Below are 25,035 nucleotides of genomic sequence, written 5' to 3'. Positions count from 1 at the left end.
AGATTAATAATAACAAATGATTAAACGCAAAGTCGTGTGTGAGTACATAATGAGTGAAAAAGATGAGTGAAGAAGAAATACTTAGTGTATGGGAAGCCCCCAGCAGCATAACTAAGGGGGGATTCAGGGTCACCTGATCCAAAAGTAGAGAGAGTGTCTGTCTCCTGAATCCAAACTGGGAGCTGGTTCCACAGAAGTGTAGCCTGAAACCCGACGGCTCTGCCTCTCATTCTACTTTTAAATATCCTTGGAACCACAATTAAACCTGCAGTCTGAGAGCAAAGTGCTCTATTAGGATGACATGGTAAAAGTGAACATAGTTCGCAGGCTTCTAACTAACTCTTACGGGAATTTATTTTCAGGGGCATGTCCAGAGGGGGGCATAGGGTGACATCTGCCCCCCCCCCCCCCCAAAAACAAAAATATGACTGCTTGTTAGTCTTACAGTGCTAAACATAGATAAGACCTGTTTTTTAATGTAACTTAATATATTTACTCAAGCATTTTAATGACATTTTAATGTATTTGCACTTCATTTAGATATTTCTGTTATGGTATTTCAACTTCATTATATTTTTGGTTGCTATATATACTATATAATATACTTTTAAATCTCTACTTATTTTTTGCAAATTTTAAAATATTAATCTAATATTTATATATTAAGTTGTCAATTAATAAACAATCATGACACCTACAATCACAAGGTCTGGGTAGTGACTGAAAGAATGAGATTGCGGAAGAAGTTCAGTAATTTGGGAGGGATTTGGTGATTAAAGTGATAAACACATTAATAAATCAATGAGTAAACGACTAAAAACTATTATTTTAAAAAATGATAATGATTCTGAAAGGACGATTCTGTATAATCTTCATTTTCCATTAAGTGCACTTTGATGCCACGATGCACAGTCACAGTGGAAAAACCCCAACAGCCAAGGGGATAAGGAGGAGTACAATCAGCAGCTTTTCCCACACCCTCGCCTTTTTCCCCATCGGTCTTTATCTAAAAGCAAAGTTGAACTATTACACTCCAGCTTCCCTCAAATGACTTCAGTCATCATTCACTTCAGACTGTCAGCAGTGTCAGGAGAATCCCCGCTCATGGGTTTTTGCAAAGTTGAAACACCTTTAAGGGAGATTTGTGTCTATTCACATCGTCCAGTGCAAATTTCACTTTGTGGCTAACATGAATACATCTTTAGGCTAAGAAATATGAAATATGATATTCGCTTAACACAAAGAGTCTTTCATGTAATATCATTTATATTAGGGCATAGAGCTACACCAGCCTCAAATTGTATTTACTTCTGATCAAATATTCTGATTTCCAGCCTCCCCTCTTCCACCCAACCTGCCCTGTTATTCTTCTATCCTGTTCCACCCCATTAACAATTCCTGGAAACACCCCTGTTTCTTTCATACCAACATTCAACGAGGTTTAGGCCAACAAACGCACAAAATAAGAAATATACGAAATGCTTAATAACAATACCTCCCCCACACTATGAAATCAACCTTGTCTAGTGTGCTAATAAAAAAACAGTAAATATATAATCAAATAAATTAACTGTGTTGGTTTGCATTTCCAATTTTTGATGTTTAAGTCTCAGTTGTTCTGAGAACCTTAGTCTTCACTGTGTACCACAGCTGCAGGGCTACTGAAAGCAGCAACATCACATACAATAACCAAATAAATGAAACATTAAAATCAAAATACCAAACAACTTGTTTATGTGATTATTCCCTGCTTGAGCTGTGTGATTATTACTGCCTCTGAATGATGCATGAGCCCATGCACACTTTCTTAAACAGCATTAAATGAACTGCTTTAGCAAAACAAATACTCAACTGTCAATAAAACCATTAAGTATGCAAAATCTGACCACAGAACTAAAACTTGCTAACACAATGACATGTTCCTTTAAGCCCTTTTGGAGCATATGCAGGCCTCACATCTTCATAACTTGTAATCCTGGTGACACCCTGTGCAATACGATTTACCACAGAGGCTACAACTACTTTGGAAGGTATGCTTGTCTGTACATGGACTAATTATATCACCACAATAGCATCTGTGCAAGATGCACTCATCAAACTTCACATGTGTGCAGTAGATATCAAAATAAAGTTTGACACGGGTGTCATCTGACCCATGGAAAGGAAGGAAGTTCTACTATTTTTGTTTGAAAGACGCCATATGAAGTAACCTTCATTCGGTGTGCATTTACAAGATCAACACGATGATAATTTGTGTTTATTTATGATTTTTTATAAATAAACCCGTTGGCCTATTCAGTAGGTGTGATAAAAGAGCTTATCAGTCTGAGTCTGTCTGCGTCAAAACAATCCCTCAGAACTGTGCAAGGTGCACTCATGAAACCTTATTGATGTGTATTTGGTATCAAAACAGCGGGGGAGTTCAAAGGTGAGCGTGGTTCAGAGCACAATCACAGTAAAGTGTGATAATCTAAGTATGGGATCTAAGTCTGACTTACATAGAAGTATCAAATCTCATTAATGTACTCATTCAGAACACAACAAACATCCCACTGTGATACTCCGTTCAAAACATGTGGCTTTTATTTTTAAAGTCCACAGCGGAAGTCTCGGTTTTCAGGCTTGTCACTGGTAGCAACAACAAACCACAAGCATATTATTATTCATTGAGCTTTAGTCCTTTTTCTAAGAAGCTGCAAAACCAGAGCTTGGTTTATATAAATCTCATTTTGCTGTATTTAAAAGTGAGGAGACATTAAACATGAGCAGCTACTGATATGTGCTGAGGGGTCCTGTCTGTAGCAGCAGCAGCAGCTCACAGTGTCAGTGTGTAGATGTTTTGCATGCTTTTGTGACTGATGCAGTCAAATAAACAGAAGAAAATATTCAGAACTTTCCTTTTTTATCATCTGTATTTTTACTTTTACTTTTTTAAGACGCTTCCTGTGGTCTGGCCTTTAGAGGGCTCACTTACACAGCTGCTTCTCTACTTTAAGGGGAGGGGGGTAGGTCCATGATAAAAACAGTCTACAACATAAAACAATGTTGACTGTTAGAGGGAAGCATTTAGTGCTGTTAAGAGTTACCATCTGTTTTCCTCTACTGTTGTGTTTACTTTTTCCACTTTACGCCAGGAGTCCAGTCCAATGTCCATACTGTGCTCTGTGATAAACACAGGTCGGTGTTCCAGGATCATACAGGAAAGTGTTCTTGTTTAAATAGGTCTGTGCACAACAAAAGCAAGGATAAATATTCAGTTTTATCTGCTTGGTCTTCTTATGGTCTCTTCTTTCACAAAAAACAATGAAATTATGACAAACGCTTTGGGGCAATTCTGTCTTTTTGCCCTCTTCTCCTTATTCACAGCATTAAGTAAACCATATCTCAGCTTAAACTTGAACTTTTGTACTCTTTTTCTTTTTGTCTGAAAGCTATATGTAGTGGAGTCATGAGATTAATTTGCTAAGAATTCAAAATACAACTTTATTGTAGAATCATCACATGTTCTTTAGGAAGTTTATTTGAAATGAAAAGTGGAATCATCCAATCACATGGCAGCAACTCAGTGCATTTAGGCATGCTGACATTGTCAAGATGACCAGCTGAAATTCAAACTGAGTATCAGAATGGGGAAGAAGGATGAATTAAGTGACCTTGAAAATGGTATGTTCATTAGTGCCAGATGCGCTGGTGCGAGTATTTCGGAAACTGCTGGGATTTTCCCATGCAACTATCTCTATGATTTACAGAGAAGAAAATGAGAAAATATGCTTTGAGCAGCAGTTCACTGGGTGAAACTGCCTTGTTGATGTCAAAGGTCAGAGGAGAATGGGGAGACTGCTTTGAGTTGACAGGAAGGCAAAAGTAACTCAAATAATCACTCATTACAACCCAAGTATGCAGAAGAGCTTCTCTGAATCCACAGGACATAGAACCTCGAAGCAGATGGGCTGCAGCAGCACAAGACCACACCGGATGCCCACTCTTGTCAGCTTAGAACAGGAAACTGAGAGTACAATTCACACAGGCTGAACAAAACCGGACAACAGAAGACTGGAAAACTTTGGCTGCTTTGATGAGTCTCGATTTCTGCTGCGACACTTGGATGACAAGGTCAGAATTCGACATAAACAACATGAAAGCATGGATCTATCCTGCCTTGCATAAAGAGTTCAGGCTGCTAATGGCGTGGGACACTTTGGGACACTTGAGCGTCACTTAAACATCACAGCCTGTAGCCGATCGTGTCCATCCCTTTATGACTACAGTGAAATCATTTTCTAATGGCTGCTTCCTGTAGGATAAAAGCTATTTTTTTTTTTTTTTTTTTTTTTTAACCTGTCCCGTTTGGTTCTTTTGCCATCAGAATTATTGTCTAAAGGCGAAGAAAGATGCCCAACGGATTTACTTTACCAAATGGACCATCCCAGCCTTGCCGTAATGGTCCATTTGATTCACCTTTTATTGTTTATTTTATTTTCACTTGCTGAATACGGGACAGACTTGACTGGTGGAAAGAAAAGGGGAGAAAGAAAGAGGGAAAGAAAAACAGCTGAGAAGAGGGACGGGGGTGAAGGGCAAAAACCAAAAACCAACAGAATAAGCAGACAAAAAATACATATATCGATCACCTGGATCACCTGTTAAGAAAAAAAGAAAGCAAGCAGAAGAAAACGAGAGTAATAAACAACATCACAATGATATATGGGAATATGACAGTAAATACTAAATATTAAACATTATTGTGCAGCACGTGAGATCGACAGCGCACAGTGTGCTTTGAGGTAGGAGCCAAAAAGGGTGTAGTTTGTGTGTGTGATCACCCGTGTGTGCACCTGTGAGCATGAACGCGCTTGTTTTTAAAAGGTTCCTTCATGTAATGATCTGCTAGAGGGTGTGGGGGAGGATAAAAGCTATTAAAGTCTGACCGAAGTGTCTAACTAAAACACTTTTCATCGCAAACGCTGTCTCATGTTTCATCTTGTACAGCATGTCTTCAAACTGTGGTGGTGTTCATGGTGGAAGAGAGGGACCCAAATGCAGCAAAGGAGAGACATTTATTGACCCATATAAAGGCCAAATGGATAGATCCAGGGAATATCCAATATACACAAACAATACATAACAAAAACCCACAGAAATAAAACAGCTGCAAAAAAAGGAAATGTGACCTGGGAATTATATTTGAATTATATTATCTGATGATTAGGCCCCTACTCATAAGATGTGGTTAGGTTTTGGGAAGTCCCATTTAACAAACGGTTATCTTGTCTATTATGTTGGAATTTGTATTTTGATTGATTTGTGAATAAACTAAACTAAACCCTTTGACAAAAAGAAACAAAGACATTTACAAACAAGCCAAAAGATCATACCATCTGAGGAGCATCACAGGTGACTTATTTAATTTCATATATATAACGGATTTAAACCCTACGTGAGCTTTTACTATTACTGTTTTTCAAAGCACTTGCTTAAATACAGATCAGAATAAAGATCTCTGCTGAGGGGAGCCACCCCCTCCTCAGCAGCAGCAGCAGCAGCGCCCCTCTGTGCTGTTGTGAGTTACGTGGACACGTACGTGCGTGTTATTTACATCGTGGTGTCGGGCTCGCTGCTCGCATGTGCCGCTGCCCGTCTCCTTTGTCCTGCTTCACAGCTTCACTGGGTGTCATGGGCACTGCCTGCAGGGAGACGAGCTTTGTCACTTCCCTCATCACACTGGATCCCTCGCCGCTGCAGTCCTCATCACCATCACCATTGCATCGCGAGAAGAGTCACAGCCTCTCAGTCTTCTTCGGAGGCACAATGACCGCGTTCCCGTAGGCTACACTATGCGAAGTGTGCCCACCTGAAACAGGCTGGGGATGCAGCATCCTTTGAGCCTTTCTGTTTGGGTTCCTGCTGCACTGGTTTCCTGCGGATGATGCGCGAAGGAGTTCGCGGCGTGTTTATGTCTCACTCTGCTTTGGAAAGCCCCCATCCCATCAGGAGATCCATGCACCACCGATCTTTGTGTTGTTGTTATTACCATGTCCCCAGCATCGGCTGCAACGGCAAGTGAAAGCCCCACCGCCACCACCACCGTCCCCGAGGAGGAGACGGAAAGCCCCCGGGAAGAGGTAAGAATTGTTTGCAGTAAATTAAGGCTTTTGAGTAGTGTGGCATGTGTAAGTGACAGGCTGCCTCTGTGCATGCTCACTGTAATAATCTCACTGTAATAATCATTTGGCTTTTTTTTTTTTAGATTATGATTTAAGTGTTTGCACAGCACTTAAAGCGCTCTATTTGCCTATTATACGAACCCATGCGCGCACTCGAGCGTGTGAACGCCATGATTACGCTCCTGTTTTGTGTGTCCTCCAGGCAGGCTTCCTAAATTAGGTTTAAGAATCTATCACGGTACAATCAGGTACACGAAAGTGTTAAAACAAAAACTTATTTTGCTCATATCTTTCCAGAGGATATTGAAAGTCACGCAGCATTTAAAAGACATGTTGACGTTACTAGGGCGGGGAGAAGTGAAATGTTGTATTAGGGGGGAAAAAAAGTCTGTAAATTTCCCTTAAGGGAAAAACGAAAACAGATTTGGAAACATAAGGACTCAACAGCAGTTTTCCTGAATTAAACTATAGCACCCAATTCCTCTCCTTCTTCTCCAGTCTTCCCCTACATGCACACATGCTGGGCAAGTTACATATCCATTACACAAGAGAGTCTTTTTATATAACCTAGCTGGTCTTATTATGTCAAGAGAAAGTGTCCATGACTGCGAGAGGCACTAAAGGCACCACAGCAGCCTCCTGAATGTGAAGACTGTACAGATTTGAACCTTCTTGAAACTGTTTTTCCTTTTAACCATAGCAACTTTCATATTAAAGTCTATGACTCCTATGAGTGCAAACTGTAAAATTACATTAGGATGTAAGCACATAAGGTGGTGTGTTGAAGTGATTCTCAGTTGTTGCTTTCATGCAAAGGGAATTTTCACTACATACAAAACAACACTGAAACCAAATGTTAAAAAATGATACAAGAGCCTTCAGCTAACTGTACATAACTGTACACAGAAGACTTTTAGAGCTGTTTCATACAATAACTGCCTTAAATATAAATGTAACTCAGTACAATTAAAAAGTTGATTCTCCTTTCATATTTTAGGACCAGCGCAAGGTTTTTCTAACACATTTTTAATCAGATTGTAACATGCAGAGATGCATTTGCTTTGCAGGCCCATAATCAGAATGATATCTCCTGCTGTACGACTGTTCATCATTAACCTCGAGCCTGTAAAATGTAACACTAGCCACAAAGTGTGCCACGTAGTATTGATTGTAATTTTCGAACATGGCCAGAATGCTGGTGAGCGAGCACTCCTCCTGCAGGAGGTTTATCTCAGTGGGGAATTTCACTGTTAATCCCTTTTGCTCTGTGGGGTGTAGCCTTGGGTTGGCAGTGTACTTGAGGACCATGTGACCAAGGTCGGGAAGTTAATTATGATGCAAGAACATCGATTATTTATGCTCGTCTGTCACTCGAAGAGCACAGAGCTGACATGTCGAGTTCAATAAATCAACGCTGTGATAGAGCAGATGCTTTTTTTTAAATGTTGTGTTTAGAGTTGACCTATAGATCAAAATCTAGACATTTACAGTCTAATCTGAAGTGTTTGATGTCCTGCCCCAGCACAAGGTCTGTTATGCAAATTTTTTTGAATGAATTTAGTTATAATCTTCCCCTTCCTGGGACTTTTGAATCTCTGCCAGGTTTTGTGTGGCTGTGCTCCTGCAGGGCGTAACCAGCTCTCGAGCTCTTTGATGCAGCCGCTGGGGCTTGCTGTGCCCCGAGGAGATAAAGGATGGCACCATCTAAATGCTGCCCAAGTCAGACTACAGCCTTTTTTTCTGCCTGGCCTGTCTGCCTAAATGTTTTTGACTGTTCAAAATCATATCAGTTCTTTCAAGCCTTCAACTCTCACATGACAACAAGATTTCTTTTGCATTTTAATGGTAATAATGAAGGAATTGTCTGATTATAACAAGCACAGAGCAAGAAATGAGCAGTTGGCTCTTGGCTCATGCATAAACTATGCAAAAGCACTTACAACGAAGAATATTTCCTTAAATATTTTATACACATGAGCCGCTGCTCCTTAACTTTTTGCCTACAGGTATTTAGGTCGTCTACATCAATGCCACATTAAAATGTGCCATTCATTTAAATCTTCAGGTGTAGGTTACTCCTTATATTTTTATGTTAATACCTGTTCGTTATCATTTCTTTTTTTTCTCTCTTTTGCAGCAGCAGCCTCAGAAACAGTCTCTGGCTAAGTCCTTGTGTCAGGAAACTCACTGGAAATGCCTGCTGCTGTCCCTGCTGATGTACGGCTGTGTCGGGGTGATGGCCTGGTGCCAGGTGACAAAGGTCACGCGCCTCACCTTCAATAGAGCCTACAAGGGAAACTCTATGATGTACCATGACAGTCCCTGCTCCAATGGCTACATCTACATCCCCCTGGCCTTCCTGGTCATGCTCTATGTGGTCTACCTGGTCGAGTGCTGGCACTGCTACACCAGGAATGAGCTGCAGTACAAGGTTGATGTGGACAGCGTGACGGAACGCATACAGCGCATGCAGCAGGCTACGCCTTGCATCTGGTGGAAGGCCATCAGCTATCACTATGTCAGGAGAACGCGACAGGTGACACGTTACCGTAACGGAGATGCCTACACCACTACACAGGTCTACCATGAGAGAGTAAACACCCACGTAGCCGAGGCGGAGTTTGACTATGGTAACTGTGGGGTTAAGGACATCTCGAAGAACCTGCTGGGCCTGGATGGTTTCCCCATCACCAAGCTGAGGTTCACCAAGTGCTTTAGCTTTGCCAATGTGGAGTCTGAAAACTCCTACCTGAACCAGCGGGCCAGGTTCTTTACAGAAAATGAGGGCCTTGATGATTACATGGAGGCACGCGAGGGGATGCACCTGAAGAATGTCGACTTTAAGGAGTATATGATTGCCTTTTCTGACCCTAATCACCTTCCCTGGTATGCTTCCAACTCCACCTTCTGGGTAGCAGCTGCTTTCACCTTGTCCTGGCCTCTGAGGGTGCTGACAGAGTATCGTACTGCCTGTGTGCACTACCATGTGGAGAAGCTGTTCGGCTTTGACTATGTGCCAGTAACGCCATCTGAGGAGCGGGTGTATTGCAGACACATCCCACGGGTCAACACAATTGACAGCACAGAGCTAGAGTGGCACATCCGCTCCAACCAGCAGCTAGTGCCCAGCTACTCTGAGGCGGTTCTCATGGACCTGGCCCAGCTCTCAGGGAGCTGTAACAGCTACTCCTTATCCGGAGGCTACGGCAGCTACAGGCAGAACTGCGAACGCTGCCACCGTGCCATAAGCAGCTCCTCCATCTTCTCCCGAAGCGCCCTCAGCATCTGCAACACTGGGAGCCCCCGCATCCCGTTCAGCGCCAGCCGCTTCTCGCTGGGTCGGCTGTACGGCTCCAGGCGGAGCTGCCTGTGGAGGAGCAGCGGGAGCCTGAATGAGCAGTCGTGTCCCACAGAGAGCACGCGCTGTCTGTCAGGCCAGCAGGCCGGTGAGGAGAACCCTCCAGCCTATCAGGACGCGCTGTACTTCCCAGTGCTCATCGTGCATCGCAACGAAGGCTGCCTCAACCACGACCACCGCTCTCTGCACAGAAATGGCTCCTGTGTAGAAACTTCACTCTGATGACACGAGCTAAGGCCAAGGAAACTCTTCATATTGGACTCTTGTGTCTCTTTAACACAGAGATTTTTAAAAAAGAGCATTCTCTGAGTTACCACAACCAAGGATTTGTTAACATTTCTAAAGATACTGTCACCTGACACAACAGCAATTATAACAAAGTATGTGTGTGGAATTTATCACTCAATACATCAGGGAAAAACAGACCCGATGAGACTGTTGTTTAAAATACAGCGAGGCTTTAAAGGATACTGCCAAAGTGTCATGTGCAGCCCTAAAGAGTCTGTTGAGATTCAGATAACCAATGAAAATCAAGGGCCATCCCATCCTAGTGTAAATGCCATATTTACAGATCTTAGTCACAGACAATTTACAAAGATATGAGTAACATTTCCCTGTATATGAAGCCTGAAATGGGCTTTGACTCAGCAGCAAATTAAAAAATTAAATGGATGCCGAACGAGAAATGGAACGCAAAGATAAGCAACCTTGTCAAAACACACTAACGAGACTAAGTAGTTTTGCTGAAATCAAACACCCCTCTCATGGCTCTTATCAAAGTGAAGTCAGTACAGTCGACAAATACAGAAATCTGCATATTAACACATTTTGATCCTGGATGATTCAATGTCTCCATTCAAAGTTAATGCTCATGGAAATCCATTTAAAGAGAAAAAAAAATGAAAATAAATGTGCGGATAAAACATCCAGTCAGCTGATATGTGCTTGGCTGCGATGACATTAAACTCCGTGGCTCGCCAAATATAGCACAGGAGGAGTTTGAATAATTTAGCAGACGAGGGCTAAAGGACACGAGGATTTAAAACTGATTCATAAACACTTCTTTAAACTGTTCAAACTGTACATTTTGTAAAGCAGTAAAAAAAAACCTCACTGCACTGCTGATAAATCAGTGTCAACTCCGCCAGTTTAAAATCTTAAAGATCCATTTAGGTTCGCGTTTGGCAATATTTTCATTGAGCCTACCTCTTTATTTAAGTGCCTAGCATCAACCGTTACTGACAAGCACAAGCTGCAATGACTTCTCATCTCATCTCACTATCCTCCCATTAAAACAAGCAGAAGAATACCCCAAGGTTATTTAAAACATAGGCAAAAATGCACAAGTTTGTAAGAATCAGACACAAAATGCTTTTCAGATTTCTTTTTCCCATTATTCACACAACCAGCCCTGTGCTGCTGCTGCTGCTGCTGATGCATATCAGAGAGACAGCTAGAGAGCTGGCCATCGAAAACACTCGAAATAGGCAGAGGCCTGGATTCACTACTGATAGTGTCAGATTTAATAATATAAAAGGATTACTTTAAAACACTAAAACCTACTTCCTCTCAGCTGAGTGCATATCTGATGCGGTATCTGATGGGAAATTTACTTTTGCAAACAGTGACAAAAGTCAGCCGCGCCGCAACTTCTCAGACAAACATCATCTAATTTTAACTCCCCGCAGCACAACTCATCGCTCAACGTTTGGTTTATTTCTTCCAGCACTCCTTAATATTTTTGGACAGTCTTTTAGGGCCAATTGAAAGAATGGAGGTTAAGCATAGAGGACATCCATAACGACGGATATACATGGATCATTCTGCCATTACTGAATACTATGAACTTCGCCTGTGTTTAGACATTTGGTGTTGAGATTTGCCTTCCCGATAAAGTGACCAATCAGCCATACTCATTACATTCCATGTGTGTTGTTGTGTTTGGAGCTGTGGACTGAGACACAACCCCCTCATAACAGACTGAGTCACGTTTAACTAACAATTTTAACCTGTTTTCACAACTCAAGGTCATCTATGCAACCCCTCCCCAAACTCAGGATAGTATTCAGGTCAATGATTCTGCTTGCAACGACATCCCGATACTTCACTCATGTTCTCATCTGCACATAAAGAAGGCGGAGGTGCAGATGCAAACATCTCCCGTCATTGAGTTTCACTTCTGCACTTGCTAGTCATAAATCCATCACTTAGTCTGTGTGTAAAGGACCGGTAAACTGCAACGTTTTAAAGTCAGTTTTTGCTGAAATTGATTCCACCATGAAACACAAGAAAAATGCGGTATCTTAGCATGAAAAAGAGGTTATTACCAGAGAAATCTTCCACTAGAAAAAACATCTGCATTATCAAAGAAAACAAAACAGCTCTTCAGAATAATGCGTCTCATATTACCTCTCTAACAACTTAATGCGGTGGGTTATGAACAGCTTCAGGCTCCTGTATTCAAGACGCTAACAGCAAAATCTCACCTGAAATCCTGAGATAGGGGAACATTTATGACAACTGTTTGAATTTCATTAGTTTAATCACAGAAAAACTGAAGTGTACAAATGGCAAGTTATTATTTTAGGTTCTCTATACATCTCTCCATTTTCAGTGGTTCCAGTGTATATGGTAAACTATTCACAGAACAGATGTCAGTGATCTGAGCTAAAATGGCTGGGAATGAATTGAAATAAGCAAACAAGTTAATTTTTAGCCCCTTTCAGATTCTTTACTTACTTATTTTGTAGCTGTGAAGGACTGGATCACAACCGAGCTCGTGCTGGTCAGAAGTCAGAGACTCAAGTGGACTTGCATGACTCAGAGGACAACACAAATAACAGCATGTAGTCTCCACAGGGCATTTTAATATACCGAAATGTCTTTTTTGTTATGTTAATCAAAATGTAGGAGGATGCACTGGATGTCAATGCTAAAGTCACTGTGTCCCTCCGAAATCATCACAATCTCTCTATCATCATCAAGCCTCTCAGGTGGCTTCACTGTGATATTCATACATAGTCCCGTGTAAGAATAGAAAAATGTGTTTACCCGTGAAATGTTTACGCAGCAACAGAAACAAACTATTTGACTGATTACAATCTGACTGAAAGTTTAAAAGCTATACATTTTTCCTCTATAGATGACTGTTAGAATAACTTTTCTGCAAAGAAAGCAGCTATAGCCGTTATCATGTCTTATGAGGTAGATTAGGCTCGTACGATGATTTGTACTCTTTCACTCAATGATGCTTTGGGCCTCATCTTTTTATACTTCCATAAATCTGTGGATTTTTAACATTGTAGAGCAGGATGGCTTTGTACTGTAAATAAATAGAGACAGGAGTGTAGAATGTCAGTCGATGTGGATATTGTGTGCACACGTGCACACAAACACACACTTAATGGTAACTGGAGCAGGGACAGATTTGATGTGTTGCTATTAAATGGAGAGAAGCAGAACAGGCCCCCTTAAAAGGCTGTTTTGGGATGGTTTTGTTTCCCTTTAAACACGTTTTAAATCATTTTATAACACCTTTTTTTTTTTAAAATACAAATGCTGTTGGTGTGATTTGACTGCTTTGGGATAAGGTATATCTAAGCATAAACATATGCTTAGTGATTACTAAGGATCTAAATATAATAAATCAGTATTCTGTCATAGATTTTTCTGCTTTCTCTTCAAATGGCTCTGGAGACTGATTTGTGATTTTAGGATGGATGTGACATACACCTGATTGATGGCTATGACTGTAAATTACATCTGACTGATAATTTTGTTGCCGCCTAGTTCAAGAGTTACACTATTTACCAGTAGATTAGGTAAAAATAAAACAATGCAAGTCTGTATGTATTCCAACACCATCACGACGTTGCCTTGATGTTACATAAGGACTGAATACCAAACATGTGTATCAAAGTAGAACAAAAAACTCAATAAACTGAAATGCTCACTAAAAAATATGGTCTATTTGTTTAAAAATACACAACAGACATGCCAGAAAGACTATGGTCACTGATCTGAGGTCAACTGTTTGACCAGTGTTGCATGTTTGTGAGCCAAAGGAAACTTTTAATACTGTCAACAAGTGTAGTAAATAGAACAGAAGCAGCAGTGTGTTGGTCCATCCCCTCAGTCCCAAGCTCACTGGTTCCTATTGCTTCATATGAATCAAAACAGGACATATTTATTCACACTTACTCATTGTCTAAAAAGTCTCAGCTGGAAGATTTCCGGAAATGTTACTCGAACTGGAGTAAATGTCCATTGATTGTGTTTTCAGGTGTTGAGTTGTGATGTGTCCACAGAGCACACAGAAATGCAATTAAATTCTAAATTTCAATCCTCCCCCTGCTGGCTACGCAAAGTGGGTAGATCCCAATATAAACTTTGCTTAACTTTCAGGAGACTGTTTGAAACAACAACTAATGACAGCGCAGGATACCCGTGATTGATACATGACCTGGTCTGCCAGGAACCAATCATCGGCTTCAATCATTATGAAATAAGTAGATATCAGACAACTCATTTGAGATAGTTTAAAGATCTTAATGTCACGTCATATCCTACATTTTTCTCACGTTAGAATTAGTGTAGGGCTCACATCTGTTGTGTTTAAGACCAAATTTGGTTGAATTTTGCTGCATATTTTCGTTTATTGTGGTTTTAGATGAATACGTTTAGCAAAGACAGACGGCTGATAAAGATGGGTTTATACTATAAAAACCATCAGTTGGCATTCTCAGTATTCTTCTCTCTTGGGCTTGTTTCTTGTTTTCTAAACTGGTTGTTCCAAACCATTTGGTTAATGACGGAAACCTTCCGCTCTTCGATGTCTGTCAAGTGGATATTACATTCTGTCACACTGGTGTTGTGAGACATCGCCTCCTCCAAAGCGTTCCCTCCAACCTGCACAAATGCAAACACACACACACACACCTAAAAGCTCTGCTGATGGCCTCAATAACCTTGAAAAAACATCTCACTGCTAACCTTGCAGTTTGAAATACGGCACACTTTATAAGCTTCCCTTTGCTGGTGCCACCAGTCTTTTGCTGTTTTGTGTAAAACAGACATTTCTATTTCTGAAACCAAGGTCAGAAATATTGACGGTACTGCATGTTGCATTTCTGCTATGTGGGTGATTTTTGATCCTCCGCAGTGTATTCCAGTCAGAGATACAATATGCAGTTAAAATCCGAAGAAGAGAGAGCATGAGAAGGGGGAATTCAGATCTACCTCTCTTGGGGAAACAACACTTACTCAGTTTTCCATTATTTCATGTTTTCCCACACATATCTATGAATAATTGAAAATCCTAGTACTTTACAGCTGCTCTGTTGACTTCACTGTACTGTGTCTGCACAGGCGTGAGCATGCTTTGAGAGTTTTTCAAAATAAACCAGCATTCCAAAGCTGACAAATTTAACTGGAAGAAGTAATAAGTGGTTACAGTGAAACCATAACTTAAAATAACAGACTTTTTGTTCCACTCTTCCTCTCTGTCAGCTAATTTTTGACATTTTTTAATCTGCGTGGCTTTCGGGATAACAGCAAACCTATCTATCTATTACCATTATTATTATTATTATTATCATTATTATTATTATTATTATTATTATTATTATCATCAATAATAATAATAATAATAATAATAATAATAAAATCTTTGCAACTACAAATTCTTTTCTTTCTTTTTTAAAAATCAATTATCAGTTTTATTAACTTATTGATATACTATTTATGAGCCATGTTGACCAAATTAAAATAGCTTCTTTGGTCTAAACAGCAGTCAAAAGTAATTAAAGAAGAAATAATATCACAGAATAAAAAAACGCATACACTTTAGTAGCTCGGACAGATGGATGTTTTCAACGCTATCCTTAATTGTTGCTGAGTAAAGTTCTAATAAATGAATAATCAGTTAACTGACTTATTATTTTACACATGAAATTGCATGAAAAGATGGCCTTATCGAGCTTCCTGATGTGGTCTTTACAAGCCCACGATGGCAATAACCTCCTAAATGGCATAGAGGATTCACTTCCTTGGTGGCGCTTGCTTCCAGATGCAAAATACAACACTAGGAGCGTAGTTAAATCAAAAGAGAAACATGGACATGCATGTGACTGCCATCAGGTGGCTGCTGTTAGAAATTCTCCGGTTACTAAATGAATCGTGACCATAAAACAACTTACTTTTCACTAACTATAAGCTTTTTAAAAAAGGAAAGTTTCGAAGTCTAACCTTAAAATTAAAGAGTGTGTCTGCCGCCTGATACACTATATTGCCAAAAGTATCCACTCACTCATCAAAATTATTTAATTTAGGTGTTTCAATCACTTCAATGGTGTATAAAATCAAGTACCAGGGCATGCAGACTGTTTCTACAAACATTTGTGAAAGACCGAGTCACTCTCAGGAGCTCAGTGAATTCCAAGTGTAATGCAAAGCGTTGAATGCAGTGGTGTAAAGCACGCCGCCACTGGACTCTAGAGCAATGGAGACATGTTCTCTGGAGTGATGAATCACGTTTCTCCATCTGGCAATCTGATGGATGAGTCTGGCTTTGGCCTCATAGTTCCACTGAAAGGAACTCTTAATACCAAGACATTTTGGACAATTTTATGCTTCCAACTTTGTAGGAAAAGTTTGGAGATGGCCCCTTCCTGTTCCAACATGACTGTGCACCAGTGTACAAAGCAAGGTTCATAAAGGTCTGGATGAGCGAGTTTAGTGTGGCAGAATTTGAGTGGCCTGTACAGAGTCCTGACCTAAATCTGATAGCTTTGGGATGAAATAGACTGGAGACTGCTAGCTAGACCTTCTTGTCCAACATCAGTGTCTGACCTCACAAATGTGCTTCTGGTAGAATGGTCAAAAATTCCCATAAACACACTATTAAATCTTGTGGAAAGCCTTCCCAGAAGAGTTGAAGCTGTTATAGCACCAAAGGGTGGGCCAACATCATATTAAACCCTATGGATTATGAATGGGACGTCACTTAAGTTCATATACGTGAGAAGGCAGATGAGCGAATACGTTTGGCACTATAGTGTAGCTCAAGGCTTAGTCTCCAATTATAGGAACTCTGAGCATAAAGGGCTCTGTTGGGATAATAATCAAACCAAAATGTCTTCAAGATATGAAGGGGCATGGTCATTCAGAACTTTGTATGTACTTTGTATGTGCGGACAAGGATTTTAAATTCACTTCTGGATTTAATTAACTAACAAGACAGAAACACGATCTTTCTATTCCTGTTAGTACTTTCTTGAATATAGGGTTGTAGGGTTTTAATGGAGATCTCATCTTTGTCAACGCAAATTTCATAGGATGGTTAGGGTGCAGAATTTATACTTTTTGGATAAAATGCATTCTGCAGTCTAGAGAAATGCAATCAGTTTTCTTTCAATAATAAAACAGCCACATAATAAGGAATTACAATAGACTACTTTTTCAGCATCATTCTGAGAAAGCATGTTTCTAATTTTAGCATTTTTCCTTCTCTTCTTACAGGAGCTGCGAAAAGTAGACTTATGGCTCACTTACCTCACCCAGCGTGTTGCAGGAGAGATTGATGCTCTTCAGGGTGTTATTCTGTGCTAACACACTAGACAGGGAAAGCGCAGTAAGCCAAGTCACCCCATTGGCTCCCAGTTGCAGGTGAAGTAGGGTTTTGTTGTTCAACAAGGCCTTACAAATAGCCTGACCACCCTCATCACTCAGACGGTTCAGACATAGGTTGAGGGACACAAGAATCGTGTTCTTGGACAAGGCATGAGCTATAGCCTTGGCCCCAGGGCCGCCAATATTGTTGTCATACAGGTTCAGGATCTCCAGCTTGCTCTTTGTGAGCAATTTGCTGATGGCTCTGGCTCCGCTGTCTCCAATCACGTTGTGAGAAAAATCTAGAGTGCGCAGGGAGGGGTGGTCTAAAAGGTACTTCACCAACAAACGACACTTTTTATCCTCAAGGTGGCTAAGATGGAGCCGAAAGAGCTGAGGAAACAGTAAGAACCTGTGATGGGTCTTTCCAAGCAACACACAAAAAATAACATGCTTATGCATCAGCACCACACAATCAGCTAAGTAATGTTTTATGGGTAAACATTGAAAAATTAATCAGTGCCTCCGCAGACACCCTCAGAATATGCTTGCCTTCATTTTTAGTGCTACAGGCTCTCAAAGCACAAAGTGAATGCTGGAAATGTGGCACTTTTTAGATCGGATTAAAATTTATTTTTTGGGGGGATGTACCATCATACCATTGTATTTCTGTTGGATAAGTAGAAGAAAAACAGATGGATAGATGTTCGGATAGACACTTAAAAACGGACTATCCATACATCCATCCATACATAAAAACAGTTAAAAACTGTAATAAGATCAAATTTTTTATCAGCTTTTTTGTTTTTGTTCAGCAAAACGTCTTCTATAATCAACTTTGAGCATCAGTATTGGAATATGAAATAGATAGAGCTTGGTCATTCAGGAGGGACTCTAAGTAGAGCTGCTACTCTTCCACATTGAAAGCCCAGGTCAGGGGCTTCTGGCATCTGATTAGGATACCTAATGAATGCAGGTGAGGGATTTGAGTGTGCACTAGTAGAAGAAGGTGCCAGGGCAGACCCATTACTCACATGAGAGATTACATCTCTTGGCCTGCTTAAGAATGCCTTGGTGTCCGCCCAGATGAGCTCCGGGCGTCTCTGCTAAGACTTCTGCCCCCCCCAGCCAGAACCCAGATAAAAATTAATGGATAGATTGCAAGTATTAAAATATTACAATATTACACAAAATACATTTTTGCAGTTTTTTCTGCAGAACTTTTGACATATTCTTTGATTTTGATGCTCAAAGTTGGTCACAGAAAAACAACTGGATTGAGCAACGAGTAGATTTTGACTCCTGAGTGACCTGGGTTTTAAAACCGATTTTTTGCTGCAGCTTTTTCAGCTTCTTTGTTCCAAAAATATCCTGCAGCTATCCAGCAGGATCAAAATGCTGGAAAAAAATAAGGTACCAAATTTCAACCCAATCCCACTCCTGTTATTTGAGGGCTTGTGTAAATGGAAAAAACGTACATAGAATGGGGATATATTTCTGCACGAAGTCGGGCGGGAGCTTTTTTCAGATAGGATATCTGGAATGAGTACTATGTAATTTAATGCAATACTTACCTTTAATGTCTTACAGGACTTAAGTGCCTTGGCGAGGGACTCACAGTCTCGGTTGGTCATCTCAAACATGCTCCATTCAAAGTTCATACCACATGATTTGACTTTGTACACCAAGTGCAGCTCTTCCAGGTTTGTAAGCTTGTCAAGCAAGATCCTAAAGTCAAAGTGGTCCATACCAGATTTATCATCCTCATTTTCAAGTGTCAGCTCTGTTGCTTGCTCCTCATCCTCCGTCTGCGGCTCCTTGACAGGTGGCAGAAGCTGAGCGATGTTTAGCTTCTTGATGTGGTCTTTACAAAGCGTGACCATGTCTAGAACTGTCTTTGGCTCTGTTATGCCAGGAATGAAAAGTTCAATGATGTTCTCCAGCTGCCTTTCAAAAAACATTCGTTTCCAGCTTTCGCCGTAATTAGAGACATCACAAACTTTCCACTTCTGCTCACAGCGTCGCTTCCAATAAACGCCATCTGGGAAAACATTGGCTGCAAAATGCAGAGGCAGGGAAAGGGACACTCTGTTCTGAATGAAGTCCTTCTCACTGGATGTAAGCTCTTCATATATTGGCTTTTCTGCAACAGGTATACATTTTGCAATTAAGTTCCAGCTTTATTACATGTGAGATTGTAAACTTTTGGATAATAACAATACTAAAAACCACCTTCAAAGTTGCTCACTATGCACTGGAGACAGAGGTTTGACAAACTAGACACTGTAGCCAGTGACCAGTCTAGATCTTCAGCAATGATCCTCCTCATCTTACTGCAATCTTCACTTTGGTTAAGATTAGCCCTGGAGGATAAAGAGAGGCATTATAATATAGAGTTATGACACTTAAAAAATCCTTAAGTGAAATGTATGGGGAAAGTACAGTGCTGTATTTGCCCCCTTCCTTATTTCTAACTTTTTTGCATATTTGTCACATTTACATATTTCGGAACGTCAAACTAAGTTTAACATTAGACAAAGATAGCCCGAGTAAATACAAAATGCAGTTTTTAAATGATCACTTCATTTATTAAGAGAAAAAGCTATTTAAATCTATCTGGCCTATCACCTTACAAATAGCCTGGCGATGTGAAAAAGTATTTGTCCCTTAAATCTAATACCTGGTTATGCAACCCTTGGAAGCAAGAGCTGTAACGAAGCATTTGCAGTGACTGGCAATGAGTCTTTCACATCAGTGCGGATAAATTTGGGCCATAATTTTAGATGGATATTGTCCCAAAAGTCTTGGGGATCATCAAGGTATTTTTTGGCAAACGTGAGACAAGCCTTTGTGTCGTTTTTGGTTAGCGGGGGTTTTCTCCTTGGAACTCTCCCATGGGTGCCATTTTGCCCAGAATGAGTCATCACTGTCCTCTTGGAGTAACTTTGCTATGCCGGCAACTCCTGGGAAGGTTCATCGCCATTCCGAGTTTTGTCTATTTGTGGATAATGGCTCTCACCGTGGTTTGTTGGAGTCCCAAAGCCTTAGAAATTGCTTTGTCATTGACTGATAGATCTCAATGACTTGGTTTCTCAACTGCTTTTTTCAATCATGGCATGGTGTGTTACTTTTTGTGGTCTTTTAGTCTACTACACTGATCACTGCAGTGATCAGTCCTGGGTGTGGATAGAAAATTGAACTCAGCTTTCTGAAAATGTGGTTAAAATAATAATTTAACAAACGGGGTGGCAGGCAGGGCAGGTAGGTTCAAATAGCTTTTTCCCCTTAATAAATGAAATAATAATTTATAAACTGCATCAGCTTAGTTTAAATTCAACTAAAAAACAGCGTTTTAGAACCTTACTTTGATTACATTTTGCGATTACGTGCAGTTTTTATTTCCTAACAATGTTCGAATAAAGTTATTACAATAATTTTACAAAATAAGTGCCAGAAGTGGACTAAATAAATAAATAAATAAATGAATAATGAATAATAAAAATGAATAAGTCAATAAATAAATCACACATTTAAAGTTTCCTTCATAGACAGATATTATATTTTCAACTGTGGTTATGTGATGAGTCTAACTAGCTCAACTATTGGGCTATTGAGTCGCTTTTGAAGTTGGGCAGAAGTTGCTAGCTTCTGGCCAATAAGGTATCTTACATAGTTAGCTTAAGAGCATGTAGTCCCACCATTGTTATAGCTATCGAATAAAAACTTCTTCAGCTATTTAATATTTATTTTATGTCATTCAGTTAGATATACACAGCCTAATCCTTGTCGTATACATGCTAACATACCTGCAGTACTGGTTGAGGGTTCATCTGTTCCCATGGGAACGGAACGCAGTGAGTTTACTTTAACGTCTCTGGGAAATTTGAGTTTTTACTCTGAATGTTGACCGATACCTCGATGTACGTATAAACATGTTTATACTGTTTACTGCTGTGTTTAGGGGACAAAAAATAAATACAAAATTTAGGAAGACACATGGAAGTACACATTTCATTTCACATGGAAATCATTTTCATTTTTGTGAGTCACCAGTGTATGTTCGGGTAAACAAATTTCCGAGCTTCAATGAATGAAACAGTTTTTCTTAAATACACAACACAGAAAATGACAAGCTATAGTATTACTACTACCACTACCACTACTAATATTAATAATAATAACAATGAGCTGTAGAAAGAGAAGAAGAATACAATCATAAGTTGCTTAATTTGGGAATCAAAGCTACCTGGAACAGATCGCATGTTTAAATAACATCCAGTATTTATACAACTACAGCTTTATTTTCACAGAGAAACGAGTGCTTTGTGTTTAGGTTTGCATCTGAGGAAGCAGTGATCATGCTGTGAAACACATTCAGATGCCACCAAACTGCCAGATGGACCTTGGGTCTGGACCATGGGCCTTTTGGAAAAGAGCACACTGGAGTGGATCCATCTGTCTCACAAGCAACACAAAACAGGTGCACGGCTACTGTGTAGGAGGTGAGAAATCTGTAAATACCACCTTAAGAAACTCATGGTTGTTATTAAGCAAAACATCATTTAAAGCCAAGTTATTTTACATGGATAGAGATGGAGTCAGAAACTTTAGAGTCAGCTGTAGGAGCTAATTGCACTGAGAGAATGAGATGTTTGAACTTGACACCACTGTTATCACATAACCCACAAATTACACTTAGAGCATTTTTTCATAGTCTGAAAAGCATTGTAGCATTGTAAAGAAGGAACGAGAGTGTGTAGCCTCGCTGCATTGATGCATTGGAAAGATGTAACACTTAATTTCATACATTTGTGTGAATCTTTGCTTTAAAGTGCCCGAATCAAATACCAAGTAGATGCAGGATAAATTTGTTCCTTGAATTAATCAGTTGTGGACTTCATCAGCTTTCATCAGCTGTGTAACATTCAAGCATGGATGAAAGCAGGTACATGATCCTGCAATCCTGACTCTGCTCCCCATATGCTTGGGCAGAGAGAGCGTGACTGAGTAACAGTTAGATAGCTGTTACTGGCATCGTGAGGTTGCTTCCAGTAGTCGGATGGCGGCTCGGATGGAGGAACGAGAGGCTCCAACTGTAGCCCCGAGGCAGTCCATCACTGTCGTCCTCGTGTAACGCGGTCTGACAGACACACGCGTCCCTTGTACTCCGGCTTTAATGGACTGGCATGACATCAGGCATCCACAGCACAGAAGGCAAACTCACTCTGTAGGCTGCTGTCCCAGTCCTCTCTGTGGAGTGAATCACAGTGTTCGAAGGGAGGGGTTGTTACTGCACCACATAAGAGGTGCACATGTTTACTGATCAGAGTGGCATCTCTGATGTTTTGGCATGAAGCAAACAAGAGAAATGAGAAAAACAAAAAACATTTCCAATAATTTATTAAAATCGTGATAAACAAGGACAAAATTAACAGTAAAGAGTGTATGAGCAAGTTAGGCTTTTGTAAGTATGTTTTTTTATTATTATTTTTAACTCTTAGCTCTGTGATGACAGTGAAGAGTGGCATCCCTAATGTTTATCTTATGGACACAGTTCTGGCTATGAGCATAGAAGCCCCACCCACCAGCTATTCAACCCTACTGTTTGCCAGAGGTATCGAATCAGAAGAAGGAAAAGAAAGAATAACATGCCTGGGTACTTTTAGTTCTACTTTCTGGTAGTGCATTGACCATCCAAGCATTGGGCAATGCAAGTATTGTATTTTTAAGATATAATAACAATAATTTAAGAATGTGTGAATATTTACATCGGAATCAGCCTATTCCCCCTAACAAATAGTCCAGCGCGGCAGGATATTTGCTTATACATCTTCCTGAATAATTGCTGTTTCTCAGGGATAATAAGTGATTTAGTTCAGGAGCATTAGATAGATGCAGTGATTATAGTGCAATTAAGACCTCAACCAAAGCCAGGCCATGGAGTTAACACAGGATCAAAGCTGCCTGTCTGCAGTCTGAGGACTGTGTGCATTAGCACCGGAGCAGCCGGTGCCATCTCTCTTTCATTTTCTTTCAGATCCCAAGGAGCTGTTGCATTAGTTGCCAGGCAACAGAGCGTGTGTCTAATTACTAAAAGATAGAAGGATTTACCAAAATGAAGTGCTTCTTTCCAAGATGGAAATCTATTTTTAAATCTGACGCCCACCGCTGGTAGATTTAGAAGTGTAACATTGTGAAGTAACTCATGATCTCATGATCTTTTTCAGATGACAGCTCTAATAGTCAAGGGGCATGATGACAATAGAGCCTTTTTGGAAGTGGTGCCCTTTAAATATCGCCCTGTGCACTTCAACAGCCCAAGTAAACATCCTAATTTTAAAAAAAGAAACATAATCTCAGCAACTATGAATCATGCGAAGCTACTGAAAATTCCCACACTATGTTAAGACTTGAAGTCATTCAGTTGTTTGTTTATATGAGGCTGAAGCAGTGAGAGCTGAGGTAAACTGTGGAGTGCTGCCAGGGTTTTCTGCAAGCCTCTCAGCTCCACAGCCTGTCTGCAAGGCAGGGCGACTCCCAGGTGACTCAGGGCATGAATTGAAGGCAGGGAGCCACAGAAAACAAATGACAGTATGTTGTTTTAAAAACATGTTTGCCTTTGTTTTTTCTAACACACCGAGACTTGTTAGTTTTGTTAACTTATTAAATCCAGGAGGATGGTTTCCATCTGAAGAAGAAAAGGCTTAATGGATTTATGCTAGTTAACCAGCATTAATGTGCTTTTACCTCTTTTTCTATTAATGGAAAAACAAACTGAACCAACAAAGCTGACGAAGGAGATCTATGTTTGATCTCAACACTTCTATATAAGATTCAGTTTACTGGGGTTCATCTTCTCCTGGCTTCTAATCCCTGACTCACAGCCAGAAACCATGGCAGTCTATAATAAATGAGAGTAGCTCTGGGAAGTGCTACTACTACAGCATTACCACATTATAAACTGTGCTGCAGCCCATCAGCATAGAAATATTTCATCATAGGAGATTTATAGCCATCTGTATATACCCATTCTCTTCCGCTTATCCAATTCAGGGTCACAGGGGGCTGGAGCCTATCCCACTTGAAAGGCAGGGTCCTGATAGGTTGTCAGCCAATCCTAAGGCTAACATAGAGAGACAGACAATCATTCACAGTCAGCCAATTAACATAACATGCATTTCTTTGGACAGGGGGAGGAAGCAGAACCCAGGCAGGCACAGGGAGACCATACAAGATGGCTTTGGACCCAGGATCTTCTTGCTGTGATGTTGGCCTCCTAATTGCAGTTTTTTCTTTTTCTGTTTTTAATAATTGAATTTTTTTTAATAACTTAATAACTCCACAGTATTTTTTTGTCATTATGTTGTGAATAGTTTTTTTTGAATCTGAATGCTCCATCTGCCTATCACTTTGCTGCTGGGCCACCTGAATTTCCCCAATGAGGGACAATAAAGGATATTTCTATTCTATTCTATTCTAATCTAATTAAACATCCCTTTTCCAAAGCATAAAAGAGCCACTAGATCCCCTTTTTCTGCCTGTATCTGCCCCCTTATGATAACAAAATAGCTGTTTGGTCTTAAGGGACTGATGTTGCTGTGGTACCAGCTTTAAACATTTGTTGTTTAATCACAGTTTAAACACATTGTTTGAACTGTGAGGCTGTTTGCAAATGTAACTCAACACCAAGGTGTCGACTTTCAAAACACAGCAGAATTTTTAGTTACCTGGGCCAGTGAATGTTAAAGAGGTAAAACATTTATCACTAAACACACGCAGTACACCTGCAGCTGTTGGTTGAGCTCTAAATTTGCAAGTGTTTGGTCAATAATGGACAAATCAAAATACTTCAGGAAAAATTAGAGGATTACCCTTAGTGCTGGTGGGACCATATAAAAAGACAAA

The 25,035-nt window shown here is 40.2% G+C and overlaps 2 protein-coding genes and 1 long non-coding RNA gene across 3 annotated transcripts; 2 read left to right on the top strand and 1 right to left on the bottom strand.

Moving 5' to 3' along the window:
* Positions 1-4,808: 4,808 nt before the first annotated feature.
* tmem151ba (transmembrane protein 151Ba) lies at positions 4,809-13,370 on the top strand. Its single transcript, XM_031730186.2, has 2 exons — positions 4,809-6,122; positions 8,302-13,370. The coding sequence occupies exons 1-2, from the start codon at positions 6,033-6,035 to the stop codon at positions 9,742-9,744; spliced, it is 1,533 nt and encodes a 510-aa protein (XP_031586046.2). The 5' UTR covers positions 4,809-6,032; the 3' UTR covers positions 9,745-13,370.
* Positions 13,371-13,470: 100 nt separating this feature from the next.
* On the bottom strand, positions 13,471-20,978 carry tcte1 (t-complex-associated-testis-expressed 1). Its single transcript, XM_031730185.2, has 5 exons — positions 20,937-20,978; positions 19,363-19,493; positions 18,705-19,273; positions 17,074-17,523; positions 13,471-14,430 (listed from the first exon to the last, which is right to left on the bottom strand). Exons 2-5 carry the CDS (start codon positions 19,457-19,459, stop codon positions 14,251-14,253), a joined length of 1,296 nt encoding a protein of 431 aa, XP_031586045.2. The 5' UTR covers positions 19,460-19,493; positions 20,937-20,978; the 3' UTR covers positions 13,471-14,250.
* Positions 20,961-24,627, top strand: LOC120433048. The gene is made up of 3 exons (XR_005608275.1): positions 20,961-21,050; positions 21,441-21,632; positions 24,321-24,627. It is a non-coding gene; the product is annotated as an uncharacterized LOC120433048 (long non-coding RNA).
* The last annotated feature ends 408 nt before the right edge of the window (positions 24,628-25,035 follow it).

This window comes from Oreochromis aureus, linkage group 15 (assembly GCF_013358895.1).
Source record: "Oreochromis aureus strain Israel breed Guangdong linkage group 15, ZZ_aureus, whole genome shotgun sequence".
NCBI lineage: Eukaryota > Metazoa > Chordata > Actinopteri > Cichliformes > Cichlidae > Oreochromis > Oreochromis aureus.
The sequence above is the reverse complement of the archived record's forward strand: the minus strand, read 5'-3'. Positions and strand labels throughout refer to the sequence as shown.